The 18,199-nt window shown below is 43.3% G+C and overlaps 1 protein-coding gene across 1 annotated transcript; it reads left to right on the forward strand.

Moving 5' to 3' along the window:
- The first annotated feature begins 437 nt into the window (after positions 1-437).
- Positions 438-12,149, forward strand: LOC311098696 (uncharacterized protein). Its single transcript, XM_084139232.1, has 6 exons — positions 438-1,071; positions 1,623-1,713; positions 2,248-2,969; positions 10,102-10,753; positions 11,005-11,065; positions 11,255-12,149. Exons 1-6 carry the CDS (start codon positions 682-684, stop codon positions 11,265-11,267), a joined length of 1,929 nt encoding a protein of 642 aa, XP_083995358.1. The 5' UTR covers positions 438-681; the 3' UTR covers positions 11,268-12,149.
- The last annotated feature ends 6,050 nt before the right edge of the window (positions 12,150-18,199 follow it).

Below are 18,199 nucleotides of genomic sequence, written 5' to 3' on the forward strand. Positions count from 1 at the left end.
TGTAGGTACACCTTATTAAATAGTACTTAGGACTGTTATACCCGAAGACTTTTCCTAAGATTATTATCTCTTCCTCTCTTTGGAGCATGTAATTTCAGGACCACTATCTCTTGTCACATGTGCTGACATGTTGTCAAACAAAGGGGCGGCTGACACCACAGGGGGCCAGGGGTAAAAAACAATGTGTGAGTATGGTCTGAACCACCTCCTGTGTGTGTGTGTGTGTGTGTGTGTGTGTGTGCGTGTGCGTGTGTGTTTGTGCATGATGTTATATGTATGTGTTTGTGTGTGCGTAATGTTATGTTAACCCCTGACATGATGTCCAGGGGTGGGGAGGGGATCAGGAAGAAGTTCCCAGAATGGGAAGTGTGGCGAGGCGTTTATAAAACTCCTGACGATGTTTACACAATCCTGTCTTCTCACTCTCACACAACGCTTAGGAGAGTGCTGTTTGGGCTGCCACTGTGTCACTTAAGTCAGATACTATCTCCAAACCACTCCACTACCAGGGACTGAGTTTGGTTGCTTGCCTAAGATATCTCACATCTTTTCTATTTATTTGGTATTTCATTTGGTCCTCAAGAAGTGGAACCCATTTGAACCGTCTTAGTTCTGTCTGGGCTTGGCTGTTTCTCAGTAAGGGTGTGCTGTACTGTTCTGTGCCTCAGAGGCTGAGCACCCATGTACAACAGCAGCTACTCCCAGGCCAAGTTTGGCTTGGAGGCCAGGAGGAAGATCCAGAAGCCCAGAGGGAAGAGCTGCGGCTACTACATGAAGGTTCTGTTTTTCTTCTCCTCTCTGATCCAGTCGCTCATCATCGTCGGCCTCATTCTCTTCCTGGTCTACGGGAGGTCCCTGGACGCGGCAGCCGAGAGCCGGGTCCAAGACCTGGAGAAGAGCTTCAACCGGCTCTCCATTAACAACATGAACCTCCGGCAGCATGGAAAGAACCTGACGCTTCTCCTGAATGCCACTCAGACTGACAAGATGCGCAACAACAGGGAGATGATGAATCTGCGTCAAATGGCAAACAGGTCTGGCATATTCATCACCAATCTCAGAGACCAAGCGGTAAGAGCTGAGACTGGTTCAGAGATCAATGCTAGAGGGTTGTGGTGGATGTTTTAGATATTTTGAAATACTTTAGAGAATGGTTCATTTTTTATATTCAACACAACGACATCAGTACAATACATACAGTGGGGTCACAGTAATTGGTTTATTGAATATTAAAATGTCAGTTTAGTTGTATTAGTGGATAGACAAATAAAACATGCTACATTATTTTTCATTTGAGTGTAATTGAACATGAAATAACACACCTAACAAAAAACACACTATATTCAGGTCTATTATGCATATCATATACATTATTTCAGCGATCATTATATCCGTTCATTTCAGCAAATATATACCTGAAAAGGTTAAAACAGTGTTACTACAGTCATAAACATTAACAATCACTAGTTATGTTCAGATTTAAGTTTGTCAGTTGTATAAAATAGATGTATAAAATAAGTGTCAACAATAATGTGCATGTACTGTATATAGTGGGTGAAACTTTCACTCAAATGTTATTTGGCTGACAAAATGTGATGCATATCTGTTATTAATATCCACAGATTCAGTGTGATAATGATAAGAAAAGCTGTCAGATTCAACTTAGCATGAACCGATGCTCCAGACCCATGACACCAGCGATGCCACCAAATGGTAAGACAACTGTAAGACGAACCAATGCTTTCATTGCTCTACTCTGCACTAGTGTTACACATGTTCAAACGTCCACACAGAATCTCATCCTTATAATTCACAGATGAGCTTTCCTATACCTAGCTTTCCTAACTGGTACTTCTTTGGACAAGAATAAGCAAGGTGCAAATTACAACTTTGCAATGATTTTTTGTCTTCACAGTTTTTGGAAAATGCTTGTTGTTGTAGTAAGAATACAAATAGTGAAATTATCATTTAAATGATTTATTCGTCATTCTGAATTCACTTAAAACCAACACAGGGCTGGGGTTCAATCCAAGCCGCCTTGTTTGGTTTAAAGGGAATTTTTTGTTGAGCCCACATCTGCAGTGTTTACTGTGAATATGATCTCTGCAATGCAGGAACATTGCCTTTAAAAGGCGCATTTTTGACAGTGCTCCTCGGATTGAATTCAGGATCAAATCTGATCGTTGTTCAGAAGTATTAACATAAAACATTTTCATTCTTCTTTTTCTTCTTCAAAAACGTTTAAAGGCAACAACAACAATATGCAAGAAAACCAGGTCCAGCGGCTGGAGCAATTGCTAAAGCTAGTGAGCACCAACTTTAGTCAGACGGTGCAGTTCATGAGGATTGAGATAGACAACACAGCCAGGGACCGGGACACTCTCACCCTGGAGGCCATCTCCCTCCGGAGGGACAAGACCTCCCTGCAGACACAGTTGGAGAGCTACAGGAAGAAGTGCAAGGAGGACTTCGTCCAATCCCTGAGCGGCATCTCCAACGTCTCCAAAGCCTTCCTGTTGAAAATCGACACACTCCTGCCCAAAGTCAGCCCCTTCCTGCTCACCTGCGAGAAGCAGCGCGACCACCTGGACCAGATCCGCAACAACTGCACCAGTCTGTCCCGCGAGGTGGAGACCAAGTTCCAGCACTACCTGGACAACGTGGGCACCCAGGTGTCAGAGATCCAAGGCCGCAGCGCCTGGTTGCAGGCGGAGAAAGACCGGCTGGCCGAGGACTACCGCTGGTGCAGCCTCAACCGCAGCGCCATGGCCCTGGGGCACCAAGAAACGCTGCAGAAGACCCAGGAGAAATACGATCGAGAGATGGAGAAGCTGCTGATGGACCGCAGGAGGTTGCAGGGGGACAAGGAGCTGGGGGAGACAGCGATGAAGGTGAAGGAGGGCGAGATCAAAATCCTCAACGACAAGATCAGGAACCTCAACACTTCCCTGGCCAACTGTGGCTCCAAGGTAAGGGAATATCTATTGTGTGGTTTAGTACTGGGCTTTCATCCAGGTCAGAGATAAGTGGCGATAAATATACACAGAAAATGATTTAGAAGTCAAACTGAGGCCAGAAATGGTTTCTGTCATTGGTGTAGGGATGGACTTGAGACATTGGTCAAAAGATCTAATCATGTAAATGAGATTTACTATGACAATTATTTCTAGGAAAATACATTAGTTGAAAATGAAACCTATACTTGATAGGATGTAGTGCTTTACATTGCACTAAATTGGCTTAATTTAATACAAGCATTTAAAAAAAGAAAATCTATTTAAGTAATGGGCAGATTTTTCTTCAATAAATATATCTCTGTGTATGATCATTTAGCAGACTTACAGTCAATGCATTCAACTAAGAGACGAAATTTACCCAGGTGGGGGCGTGGTCCAAAATAGGGGAGGGTTGTCTAACTTTTGTTTTTTCTTTGGGAAGGGTTGTGTGTTTTTTTTATTGGGCACAGGGGAGGGTAGTGCATCTTTGCAGGTTTTACTATATAATTTCTTCCATCCTAACCACATTTCTGCATCTGCTTGCATGCACATTCCCTATATCAAGGTGTTTTGGTACTTCCCTTATGCACTATGCTTTTCTGCTCCCTAGTTATACCACAGGTCAATATAGTCTATCAGTCTAAAGCCCTGTTTATACCTGGTTCTAACTTGCGTCCTTTGTCCTGATTTTGTCCACATTCGGATTGTGCCCAATTTTTTGGACAGGTGTAGACAATCAAAAGACACATTGGGATCTGATTGTGATCAGATCATCCTGCCCACCTCCGGAGATAGTCAGACACACATTGTGTCTGGATATCTTACAAGTGTAGACAGATATGGACAGAGAAACCATTTCAATCATAATTTTTTCCACCCTCTAAAATCATTGACAGGTGGCACCATTGACTGATTACATCAGTATGTGTTTTACAATAAATACAGTGAGGGAAAAAAGTATTTGATCCCCTGCTGATTTTGTATGTTTGCCCATTGACAAAGAAATGATCAGTCTATAATTTTAATGGTAGGTTTATTTGAACAGTGAGAGACAGAATAACAACAAAAAAATCCAGAAAAACGCATGTCAAAAATGTTATAAATTGATTTGCATTTTAATGAGGGAAATAAGTATTTGACCCCCTCTCAATCAGAAAGATTTCTGGCTCCCAGGTGTCTTTTATACAGGTAACGAGCTGTGATTAGGAGCACACTCTTAAAGGGAAAGAATAGCTGTGAAATAATTTCCATGAAGGAAGGGAACAGGAAATCTGGTCACAATGCAGACACAGTGGATGGATAACAGATCTTGTCCACATTCTGATTGTGCCCACATTTGTGTAGACAAAAGATGCATTGTGATCTGATTGTGATTAAAATACATTTTGTATGGATATCCTTGAAATGTAAACGAATCCAAACCAAAGTGTATACATTTTGCCAACATCACGGTTGTCCCGCCCTCTCAAAAAACTCACATCAGCCAGTTGAATTAAGATCATGGTCTTAATTAGAAACCAAGTGCATACTAGCTCTGTGGTCAGATGCCATAGTCCAATACTGCGTCCAGCTCTGATTAAAATGGGTATACTGTATATAGAAATAAATATATTTATGAGAGAAAAAAGGTTGTCCCATCCAATGCCAACACAAAATCAAATATTTGAAAACATCGTAGGCTACAGAAAGGCCAAGGACTGTACTAGCAGAATTTAAACTGTACTACAAATGTTTTGGGGATGCAAGGGACGGACTATGATAGAGTCGTAGTGGAAGAGCACAGTGCATGACAAGTGTATGGCAGGTATAATGTTAATTTCCACCTGTAGCCGACCTTTAGATCTAGACAGACATGCTACATGTACAGTACCAGTCAAAAGTTTGGACACACCTACTTATTCCAGGGTTTTTCTTTATTTTTACTATTTTCTACATTGTAGAATAATAGTGAAGACATCAACACTATAAAATAACACATATGGAACCATGTAGTGACCAAAAAAGTGTTAAACAAATCAAAATATATTTTATATTCTTCAAATAGCCACCCTTTGCCTTCCACTCGGGGGAGTGGGGGGGGGCGCACGTCTACGTTGGTCGGACAACCTAGGGCACAGCCCTATGTGGCAGAGGAGGATAGTGTGCAAAGCCTCCGGCTTTCTTGCCCTATCCTCTCCCTCTCTGGTTTAACGTAAGCCATCCCTTTGCCTCAGGGAGGCACGTCTACGTTGGGGGAAACAACGTCTTCCCTGTGTAACAGTGCTTTTTTGTGTCTTCACTCACATGGGAAAATGGGGGATGTACACTCTTATCCCCAAGTGCCATTCCCCCCCTTCGGCTATCCCCTCGGCACCTTATCAGGTTTTAAGCCAGGACAACAGTCAGCATGTCCGTTCTCCCTCCGGTCTCTTCTACTTTTAACCATGGCTCCCCATTTCCCTTGCCTTATCGACTGTCTATTGCACGAGCAACACAGTTTAAACAGGCTCACGTGGGCATCTCCTCGGTATTACCACCAGGAGGTGCCATCACTCTATGTGGGTAAGGCAGGGAAGAGAACTGACACTATTCCGCATTTTCATATGACAAACAGGGAAACAGGTTTCTGTGGTTCAAGCCGTAACCCACTGGGTTTCTCTGGATCTTCTGGGGGAAATCTTATGGCAACTAGCTCTGTTGATAATAAACAATTTCTATCGAGCTATACGACAGTCAGTACAGTATTCCATTACTCGTACTTTCTGGTCCGAGGAAAAAGAAAGACAGCTATCTCAAGTCTACCACGCTCTGGTGTTTTTTCTTCGTCCCGTTCCTACCTGCGCTTGGTTCATGCATTCGGGCACTTGTCAGCTCTACTTTCACTATTGGAATGAGCGGCTGAGGAAATGTTCACTCTTGTTAAAACGGCACTCAGTGTCGGAGTCTCTGAGGGGTGATGCTGTTGGAACTACCCTTGCTTCGGAGAGCATGTCTGCGTTACGGGAGTTGGCCCTATCCCATAGTGAGACATCAAAACAAGTATTTGAAATAGAACTTAAGGTTACTTACGTATCCCCAGTTCTATGAGAATATGAGTGAGATGTCTCACCGCTTTTCCCTGCTCGCAAAAGTGCAATAATGGAAAGGGACAGCGCCGGAGAAGATGGCTGCCGTTTTACAGCCCTCTAACCAATTGTACTATTATGTGTGTTTTTCCGCGTTATTAGTAATTTATTTTGTACATAATGTTTCTGCCATCGTCTCTTATAACCAAAAAGAGCTTCTGGATATCAGGACAGCGATTACTCACCTCGTATTGGACGAAGATTTTTTCTTCAATGAGGCGGCCGCGAAGGATATCATATAGACACCTGACAAGGCCCAAATCCCCGTCATTCGCGTGAGGAAGAGACGGAGATATCGTGGACGTAGATCGGGGTGCCTTGTAAGGATCCGACGGCGAGCGAGTAAACTGCCTCTTCCATCAATCCTATTAGCCAACGTTCAATCATTTGAAAATAAATTGGATGACTTAAGATTACGGTTATCCTACCAACGGGACATTAAAAACTGTAATATCTTATGTTTCACCGAGTCGTGGCTGAACGACGACAATGATAACATTCAGCTAGCGGGCTATACGCTACATCGGCAGGATAGAACGGCTGACTCCGGTAAGACAAGGGGTGGCGGTCTGTGTATATTTTTAAACAACAGCTGGTGCACAAAATCAAATACTAAGGAAGTCTCGAGGTTTTGCTCGCCTGAGGTAGAGTATCTTATGATAAGCTGTAGACCACACTATTTACCAAGAGAGTTTTCATCTATATTTTTCATAGCTGTCTATTTACCACCACAAACCAATGCTGGCATTAAGATTGCACTGAATGAGTTGTACAAGGCCATAAATCAACAGGAAAACGCTCATCCAGATGCAGCGCTCCTAGTGGCCGGGGACTTTAATGCAGGGAAACTTAAATCCGTTCTACCTAATTTCTACCAGCATGTTAAATGTGCAACCAGAGGAAAAAAAACTCTAGACCACCTTTACTCCACACACAGAGACGCATACAAAGCTCTCCCTCGCCCTCTATTTGGCAAATCTGACCATAACTCTATCCTCCTGATTCCTGCTTATAAGCAAAAACTAAAGCAGGAAGCACCAGTGACTCGGTTAATAAAAAAGTGGTCAGATGACGCAGATGCTAAGCTACAGGACTGTTTTGCTAGCACAGACTGGAACATGTTCCGGGATTCTTCAGACAGCATTGAGGAGTACACCACATCAGTCACTGGCTTCATCAATAAGTGCATCGATGATGTCGTCCCCACAGTGACCGTACGTACATACCCCAACCAGAAGCCATGGATTACAGGAAACATCCGCACTGAGCTAAAGGGTAGAGCTGCCGCTTTCAAGGAACGGGACTCTAACCCGGACGCTTATAAGAAATCCCGCTATGACCTCCGACGAACCATCAAACAGGCAAAGAGTCAATACAGGACTAAGATTGAATCGTACTACACTGGCTCTGACGCTCGTCGGATGTGGCAGGGCTTGAAAACTATTACAGACTACAAAGGGAAGCACAGCCGCGAGCTGCCCAGTGACACAAGCCTACCAGACGAGCTAAACCACTTCTATGCTCGCTTCGAGGCAAGCAACACTGAAGCATGCATGAGAGCACTAGCTGTTCCGGATGACTATGTGATCACGCTCTCCGTAGCCGATGTGAGTAAGACTTTTAAGCAGGTCAACATTCACAAGGCCGCAGGGCCAGACGGATTACCAGGACGTGTACTCCGAGCATGTGCTGACCAACTGGCAAGTGTCTTCACTGACATTTTCAACATGTCCCTGACTGAGTCTCTAATACCAACATGTTTCAAGCAGACCACCATAGTCCCCGTGCCCAAGGACTCTAAGATAACCTGCCTAAATGACTACCGACCCGTAGCACTGACGTCTGTAGCCATGAAGTGCTTTGAAAGGATGGTCATGGCTCACATCAACAGCATTATCCCAGAAACCCTAGACCCACTCCAATTTGCATACCGCCCTAACAGATCCACAGATGATGCAATCTCTATTGCACTCCACACTGCCCTTTCCCACCTGGACAAGAGGAACACCTACGTGAGAATGCTATTCATTGACTACAGCTCAGCATTCAACACCATAGTGCCCTCTAAGCTCATCACTAAGCTAAGGATCCTGGGACTAAACACCTCCCTCTGCAACTGGATCCTGGACTTCCTGACGGGCCGCCCCCAGGTGGTAAGGGTAGGTAACAACACATCTGCCACACTGATCCTCAACACGGGGGCCCCTCAGGGGTGCGTGCTCAGTCCCCTCCTGTACTCTCTGTTCACCCATGACTGCATGGCCAGGCACGACTCCAACACCATCATTAAGTTTGCCGACGACACAACAGTGGTAGGCCTGATCACCGACAACGATGAGACAGCCTATAGGGAGGAGGTCAGAGATCTGGCCGTGTGGTGCCAGGACAACAACCTCTCCCTCAACGTGACCAAGACAAAGGAGATGATTGTGGACTACAGGAAAAAAAAGAGGACTGAGCACGCCCCCATTCTCATCGACGGGGCTGTAGTGGAACAGGTTGAGAGCTTCAAGTTCCTTGGTGTCCACATCACCAACGAACTATCATGGTCCAAACACACCAAGACAGTCGTGAAGAGGGCACGACAAAGCCTATTCCCCCTCAGGAGACTGAAAAGATTTGGCATGGGTCCTCAGATCCTCAAAAAAGTATACAGCTGCACCATCGAGAGCATCCTGACTGGTTGCATCACCGCCTGGTATGGCAACTGCTTGGCCTCCGACCGCAAGGCACTACAGAGGGTAGTGCGTACGGCCCAGTACATCACTGGGGCAAAGCTTCCTGCCATCCAGGACCTCTATACCAGGCGGTGTCAGAGGAAGGCCCTCAAAATTGTCAAAGACTCCAGCCACCCTAGTCATAGACTGTTCTCTCTGCTACCGCACGGCAAGCGGTACCGGAGTGCCAAGTCTAGGTCCAAAAGACTTCTCAACAGCTTCTACCCCCAAGCCATAAGACTCCTGAACAGCTAATCATGGCTACCCGGACTATTTGCACTGCCCCCCCACCCCATCCTTTTTACACTGCTGCTACTCTGTTAATTATTTATGCATAGTCACTTTAACTCTACCCACATGTACATATTACCTCAACTACCTCAACTAGCCGGTGCCCCCGCACATTGACTCTGCAACGGTATATATAGCCTCCCTACTGTCACTTTATTTTACTTCTGCTCTTTTTTTTCTCAACACTTTTTTTTGTTGTTGTTTTATTTTTACTTTTTTTGTTTAAAATAAATGCACTGTTGGTTAAGGGCTGTAAGTAAGCATTTCACTGTAATGTCTGCACCTGTTGTATTCGGCGCATGTGACCAATAAAATTTGATTTGATTTGATTTGATTTGGCGGGCGACTCCCTTTATGGAGGAGAGGGGCTCACCTCATTCACAACTCAAACTGTCTGACACAGACACTGTGTGATTGCTTACTTCAAGCTTGTGGACATAGTGCAGCAGTTTTCAATCCTGGGGTGCACATTTTTGTCTTAGCACTACAAAGCTGATACAAATAAGCAACTCATCATCCTTTACATTATTTTATATTTTTACATTTTAGTCATTCAGCAGACACTCTTATCCAGAGCAACTTACAGGTACAATTAGGATTAAGTGCCTTGCTTGAGGGCAAATCAACAGATTTTTCACCTAGGATTCAAACCAGCGACTTTTTGGTTACTGGCCCAATGTTCTTAACCGCTAGGCTACCTGCCGCCTTAGCTTTGAAAGCCCAAGCTTTGATGATTTGAATCAGGTGTGTAGTGCTAATGCAAAAACAAAAATGTGCACCCCTTTGGGTCCACAGGACCAGGATTGAGAACCACTGCCATAGTGAGATAGCTCACATATATTCTCATAGAACCGCGGTAACGGAAGTAATCTTAAGTTATATGCTTTGTTTGTGCTATTATTATCTGTAATTATAAATAATGTATAACTCATTCTTATATTTTATGACAGTATTTTCACCTAACATTATTCTCTTTGTCTTATTATGTTTCAGACCAGCATGGGTAGCCCAGGGATGTCTGTACCAGGTCAGTCTGTGCCCTGGGGTAGCAGCCGACCTGGGATGGGTGGACCGAGCTCAACTGGGAATGCATTTGGCGGGGCAGGGTCAAGCTCAAGAGGGTTTGGGTTGACTGGAATAGGTTCAACTGGGATGGTTTCAAATCCGTTTGGTAGTGCAGGTGGACTAGCGACGGGTAACAAGCCAGACTCAACTAATCCATTTGGTAATATCGGAATGGGCCGAACAGGGTTAAGTTCAAGTTCTACTGGATCGGGTGCGTTAGGGCCAGGTAAAGTAGGGCCAGGTGGAATAGGGAGAGATGGGACAGGAGGGTGGGTTGCAATGGGTAACACAGGGATGGGCGGGGTAGGGTCGAGTGCAACAGGGCACGGTAACAGGGGGTCAACTGCTGGAACAGGATTGGGGGCAGGAACCGGTGGGTGGGGTGCATCTGCAACAGGAAACAGCAATACAGGGTTTGGCAACACAGGAATGGGTGGGGCAGGGTCAAGTGCAACAGGAGTGGGTACTAGGGGGTCAGGCGGGACAGGATTGGGTGGTGCCGGGTCAAGTGCGTTGTCATCATCAGGTGGTGCAAAGAAGAACGGACCAGGCATGGGCAGCTCCAACGGTTACAGTTTAGGTAAGACATACTAGTATCAAGGCTTGATATAAACATAATAATATGCCATTTAGCAGACACTTTTATCCAAAGCGACTTACAGTCATGTGTGCATACATTTTTACATATGGGTGGTCCCGGGATCAAACCCACTACCCTGGCGTTACAAGCGCCATGCTCTACCAATTGAGCTACAGAGGATCATCACTTCTTATATAGACTGTGATATGCTATGGGCAATGGCTAATGTTGTTGTTCTGTTGTTTCCACAGCAAATATCAATCAACACTTACGAGAGCTGCAGCAGTATTTCAACCCCAACTCCGGCTCAGAGTGAGTTCAAACCCCCTGTACAGCAAAGTGATCCGTAAATAAATGTGTTTGTGCTGAAAATCACCATGTTTCTTGACCTTTTAATTAAACATGGCTGAGAGAACATTTAATTATGACATTGAAATGTAATCTGCTGCCTGCAGTACAATGAACTGAACAAGTATTTCTGTTATTTCTTCTTATCTGCAGAGTATCTGGGTAATCCATGAAATCTCACCGAGGAAAATGGAGAAGAAATGGAACTCTGCTATAAAACCCAGTCTCCTCATATTGAGTTCTGGTATGTCAATATACACTGAGTGTACAAAACATTAAGGACACCGGCTCTTTCCATGACATAGACTGACCAGGTGAATCAAGGTGAAAGCTATGATCCCTTACTGATGTCACTTGTTAAATCCACTTCAATCAGTGTAGATGAGGGGGAGGAGACAGGTTAAAGAAGGATTTTTAAGCCTTGAGACAATTGAGACATGGATTGTGTATGTGCAGCATTCAGAGGGTGAAGGGGCAAAACAAAATATTTAAGTGCCTTTGAATGGGGTATGGTAGTAGGTGCCAAGAGCACCGGTTTGTGTCAAGAACTGCAACGCTTCTGGGTTTTTCACCCGCAACAGTTTCCCATGTGTATCAAGAATGGTCCACCACCCAAAGGACATTCAGCTAACTTGACACAGCTGTGGGAAGCATTGGAATCAACATGGGCCAGCATCCCTGTGGAAAGTTTTCGACACCTTGTAGAGTCCATGCCCTGACGAATTAAGGCTGTTCTGCAACTCAGTGTTAGGAAGGTGTCCTTAATGTTTTGTACACTCAGTGTATGTATAATATAATTTCTACCAGCAGCAGCTGCATTGTAATATATCATAAAAGAAGATCTGCTTCTACTGTGACATGTATTACATTTTTAGACTTTTTGGGGGCTTGAATGCCATTGGTAAACAGACACGAATATATGTTATTTGAATATGTTGATTTAGTCAGGAGAAAGGCATAAAAGTCATAAATAAGCTGTTTTTAATGTACTGTATATACTTCTATTAAAAAAATGAAGGGATACTTATTGTAACCCCGGTTCTATGAATGAAGTGTGATGACCTCAATGTTTAAGGTACTACTTTGAATTTCACACCACTGATTTCAGAAAAAAAACATGTACCCCATCCATGACGGATATGAATTGTTTGTCCCCATTTGCATCAGCCATTGTGAGTACAATAGTCTCACTGCTGACAGTCCCTCCCCCTTGTAACATTATAGACATAATTTACTGGAAGACAATTTTATCCGACCAAGATGTTTATGTTTATCTGCCAACCTGTCAGACCAATTGGAGCGGATGGGAGGGAAAGATACAAACACCAGTGTATACAAAACCCAACATGAACAATACCCCCTGGGTTGGCTACAGACCACATATTTCCATACACTTACAAAGAACACGAAACAACATTGAGAGGCGGAAGGATCCATCAAATCTTCAGTATGTCCTTTCCCCAAAACCAGACCCTAAAATAGCCTTGGACATCAAACAATGTTTTCTTTTGTTATTGCTGTGTCTATGGGATATATAAACTACTGGAAAGAGCATCCCAGCAACCTCTTGCCCAATAATACAAACACTAACTTTATCAGTCTAAAACAGCATTGTGTCCTCAATGGGGCGGCAGGTAGCTTAGTGGTTAAGAGCGTTGTGCCAGTAACCGAAAGGGCGCTGGTTCTAATCCCTGAGCCGACTAGGTGAAAAATCTGTCGATGTGCCCTTGAGCAAGGAACTTAACCCTAATTGCTCCTGTAAGTCACTCTGGATAAGAGTGTCTGCTAAATAAAAGTAACATGCTTAAATTAAGTCTAGGAGCATGCCAAACCAGATATTTAGCCAACACTTTTATCCAAACCAACTTACAGTCATGCATGCATACATTTTGTTTATGTATAGGTGGCCCTGCGAATCAAACTCACTATCCTAGCATTGCAAGAACAATGCTCTACCAACAGAGCTACAGAGGATCATCCATTGCGTACTACATGACTGTTTGTGCTAGGCTAAGGTTAGGGTCAGTTCCATTTCAATTAGTCTCAAAGGAATCTCGAAAACTACCCGGAAACCATTTGCACGGCGTTATTCTATAAAATTAGCACATCCTGTTCAATTCCTGAATCAAATTTAACTACATTAAGCACAATTAAAGTAGAACAGTAGAACGACTGAGAAATGTTGGTGGCAAACATCCTGTTGGAAATAATGCCAAAGGGAACAAATTGTTAATTCAAACATTTTAAATACGTAAAGTGGTTTGACTGGTTGCCAACTAATATATGGTAGAGTTCAGTACGGGAGACCTCTATCCTGTCTAAAGGAAATCCTTTGTTTAATTAACATAAAGTGTTTTTCCAGTCAGGACAGTTGGACCTCCAATTCACATTGAGAGAAGCCATGGGGAGATTGTATGTCTGTGTTCTGGTCTGATTCCACTTTGGCACACTCCGCCACACTGGACAGCATAGTCTCTTTGACTCTTTCCATTGAAAATATCTGAGATAGAGACATCAAAACTGCAGATGTTGCTGATTTTATATAAATAAATGAAACTCATCAAAAGTACTGACTTTAATTTACATTATCCATGTAATAGAGTGGGTTCACACAGGTGTGTGCTATGCATTGTGCAAATTGCAAGCAGGCTTGAATATGCTATGTAAGTGGATACGTCACAATCGACAAAATGTTCATGAAGCATTGTTACTGGTATTTAGCAAAAGAGTGTAGGAGTGATATCTAACTTGGTTTACTGTAAATAAATGTAAATAACTCTAGCTACCTAGCTGGCTAACTTGACAAACTGTGGGGTGGAAATGTCCACCTATTTACAGTTAGCCCTGCCCAGAGGTGCGCTAGTAGACAGATGCTGCTGGAACTAACCAAATAACCAAAATATGGACTTTAAAACTGGGTCAATCAACAACAACCAACAAAAGAAGAGAAAATATTTTTTAAATGTATTTTAGGTGAACGTCCCCTTTAAACCTGCATCTACTCATCTTAATTTGATATATGAAGAATTGCCTGCTTATCCATCTGTAGTGTTGTAGGTTCAGTAACATGAAAGCATGATGGGTAGTATTCGCAATAACCTTTTTAGGTTATCTCTGCTTGTCTTCTACTGCCACGGGTAATTTGCTATTGGGCGTCCCCAGGTATCTGAGGCCGATTAGGTCAAAACCCTTCTAGATGACGCAGATTGGTGCCACAATAGTGTCTGAGAATGCTGGGTTTGCTATGGGTTTGCTCTGGTCTGGGGGACTTTAGTGGCCATTTGGAGCCCAGAAAGGCCAGGGGCTACGTCTCCCCACTCCACCCAAACTGCAGGAAGGGAATGGGTGCTTATTATTGCTACCTCCTTCCTACCCGGGGTTGCAGAACTCTGACCCCTTTTGTCTCTGGCTACTAACGTTCCCTCTTGACCATGAGTGCTAATTACACTTCCTGTTTGGCTGGCTCATTCAGTCCCATGGCCGCCTGACTGGTAAAAACATTAGAGGGCAAAACCTTTCTCTTGTTGATAGTTGAGGCTGTGGTAAACAGTGGAAGCAGCTGGAAGGAAACAATGAGCCTCAATGGCGTCCCAGGATCTGTCCAACACAACCTGAACTCACCTTGGCCTCTTATGTCAGGTCAAGCACTTGTCATTGCATTCCTATCAATTACATCTGCACATTTAATTTCATTTTAGATGACCCAGTCATCTATATGTTTTCTGGGGGACCTTCAGTCCTGTAGCGCTGCTCGGAAGCCTAGTATCTGTTCATATCTAATCGTAAAGTTATTGTAAACAATTTAAAATGTATACTGAATTTCTCACTTATATTTCAAAATGAATGTTACAATCCTATTCAAACTAAGACTAAACAGAAATGTACAATGAATACTAAATTCATGATTAAAAGCTTTTTCCGGTACATAGACTCATGGCCTCTCCTCAACAAGATCATCAATAATACATAATGGCAATTCCGTTGGATGTTAGCATGTCACCAGACTAGATTTACTGTAATATATCAACCCCATTGATTATCCATCAAACAGAGGGCCCCAATTGTATTCTGCCAGAGTAGGGAGAGACAGTGGATTACAGATCATTTAATCAGTTCAGCAGAGCCAGTCAGATACTGACACATATCTGTGCCCATTGCTGATCTAGGATCAGCTGAACCTTTAAGACCATAATTAATAAGATTATGTGGACATGGGGACCTGATCCTGTTTGTCCATCTTGAGATGCTGTAGCCAGTATACACATTCTCAAAATAGTCTGAATTAATCTAAGATAACTCAAGAAATCTGTCATTAATTTTGGACGTTTTTGCAGAGGAGATCTAAGTCGAGCAATTTTACATCTACAGTGCATTTGGAAAGTATTCAGACCCCTTCACTTTTTCCACATTTTGTTACATTACAGCTTTATTCTAAAATTGATTTTTAGTTTCTTTAAATCTTATCAATCTACACACATGTAAATAAGGTATTTCTGTTTTTAATTTTTAATACATTTGCAAGAAATTCTAAAAACCTATTTTTGCTTTGTCATTATGGGGTATTAAGTATTCAGACCCTTTGCTATGAGACTCGAAATTGAGCTCAGGTTCATCCTGTTTCCATTGATCATCCTTGAGATGTTTCTACAACTTGATTGGAGTCCACCAGTGGTAAATTCAATTTATTGGATATGATTTGGAAAGGCACACACCTGTCTATATAAGGTCCCACAGTTGACAGTGCATGTCAGAGCAAAAACCAAGCCATGAGGTCAAGGAATTGTCCGTAGAGCTCCGAGACAGCATTGTGTCGAGGCACATATCTGGGGAAGGGTACCAAATAAATTCTGCAGCATTGAAGGTCCCCAAGAACACAGTGGCCTCCATCATTCTTAAATGGAAGAAGTTTGGAACCACCAAAACTCTTCCCCAAACTGAGCAATCGGGGGAAAAGTGCCTTGGTCAGGGAGGTGACCAAGAATCCGATGGTCACTCTGACAGAGCTCCAGAGTTCCTCTGTGGGATGGGAGAACCTTCCAGAAGGACAACCATCTCTGCAGCACTCCACCAATCACGCCTTTATGTTAGTGGCCAGTCGGAAGCCACTCCTCAGTAAAAGGCACATGACAGCACCTAAAGGACTCTCAGACCATGAGAAACAAGATTCTCTGGTCTGATGAAACCAAGATTGAACTCTTTGGCCTGAATGCCAAGCGTCACGGAGGAAACTTGGCACCATCCCTACGGTGAAGCATGGTGGTGGCAGCATCATGCTGTGGGGATGTTTTTCAGCGGCAGGGACTAGGAAACTAGTCAGGATCGATGGAAAGATGAACGGACTAAAGTACAGAGATCCATGATGAAAACCTGCTCCAGAGCGCTCAGGGCCTCAGACTGGGGGCGAAGGTTCACCTTCCAACAGGACAACGACCCTAAGCACACAGACAAGACAACGCAGGAGTGGCTTTGGGACAAGTCTCTGAATGTCCTTGAGAGGCCCAGCCAGAGCCCGGACTTGAACCTGATCGAACATCTCTGGAGAGACCTGAATATGGTTGTGCAGCAATGCTCCCCATCCAACCTGACAGAGCTTGAGAGGATCTGCAGAGAAGAATGGGAGAAACTCCCCAAATACAGGTGTGCTAAGCTTGTCACGTCATTCCCAAGAAGACTCGAGGCTGTAACCGCTGCCAAAGGTGCTTCAACAAAATACTGAGTAAAGGGTCTGAATACTTATGTAAATGTGATCTTTCAGGGTTTTTTATTTATAAATTAGCAAAAATTTATAAAAAACAGTTTTTGCTTTGTAATTATTGGGTATTGTGTGTAGATTGGTGAGGGGAAAAAACTATTTCATTCATTTTAGAATAAGGCTGTAACATAACAAAATGTGGTAAAAGTGAAGGGGTCTGCAAACTTTCCGAATGCACTGTAACTAGTATGTTTGGTGCAGTATTTCTCAAGTGAAAAAATGTGCATGAAATGACAACAAACACTTCATTGAAGAATCCCTACTGTTGACCAATCACCGTCGAAGGGGCGTAGACTTCGGCTAACAAAAAAATTTGGTGTGCACAAACAGCCGAAAAAACCCTTGCCGAACACCAAAACAAACAATAACGTCACAAAATGTTGTCATAATATATGCACAAACTGTTTTGGATAGGAAATATGCCTTTTCTCACACTTGAACACTACGTCTCTCTAGCGGCCATGATATTGTAATGGAGGATCTGAAATACTGTAACTGATGGAATTGAGAAGTAGGATCTTCTACAAATTGGTGCCCTCCAATGGATTTCAGAGGAACTTTTTAAACACAAGCTATATTTATCGCAAAGACTGGTTTCTCATTGCCAATTGGTCTGTCCAAAGACACTCATGGTGAGCATCTATAATAATGACTTGCGGATCACAACATCAGCTCATGCTCACTATTTTCTGTTATGCACAAGAGTTATGGCAGTGTAGCCTTTTTGATGCGAGATAAGGGGTCCTTTTGACATAAAAGTACTCTGAATGGCTCATGTTCTTTCTTCCCTATAGTACAATACAAATGCGGTTGTTTTGAGTAAAAATATATATACAGTACCAGTCAAATGTTTGGACACCTACTCATTCAAGGGTTTTTCTTTATTTTTAGAATAATAGTGAAGACATCAAAACTATGAAATAACACATATGGAATCATGTAGTAACCAAAAAAGTGCTAAACAAATCAAAATATATTTTATATTTGAGATTCTTCAAAGTAGCAGCCCTTTGCCTTGATGACAGCTTTGCACATGCTTGGCATTCTCTCAACCAGTTTCACCTGGAATGCTTTTCCAACAGTCTTAAAGGAGTTCCCACATATGCTTAGAACTTGTTGGCAGCTTTCCTTCACTCTGCCGTCCGACTCATCCCAAACCACATCAATTGGGTTGAGGTCGGGGGATTGTGGAGGCCAGGTCATCTGATGCAGCACTACATCACTCTCCTTCTCGGTAAAATAGCCCTTACACAGCCTGGAGGTGTATTGGGTCATTGTCCTGTTGAAAAACAAATGATAGTCCCACTAAGCCCAAACCGGATGGGATGGCGTATCGTTGCAGAATG

Source organism: Coregonus lavaretus (genome assembly GCF_964263955.1).
Source record: "Coregonus lavaretus genome assembly, chromosome: 23".
NCBI lineage: Eukaryota > Metazoa > Chordata > Actinopteri > Salmoniformes > Salmonidae > Coregonus > Coregonus lavaretus.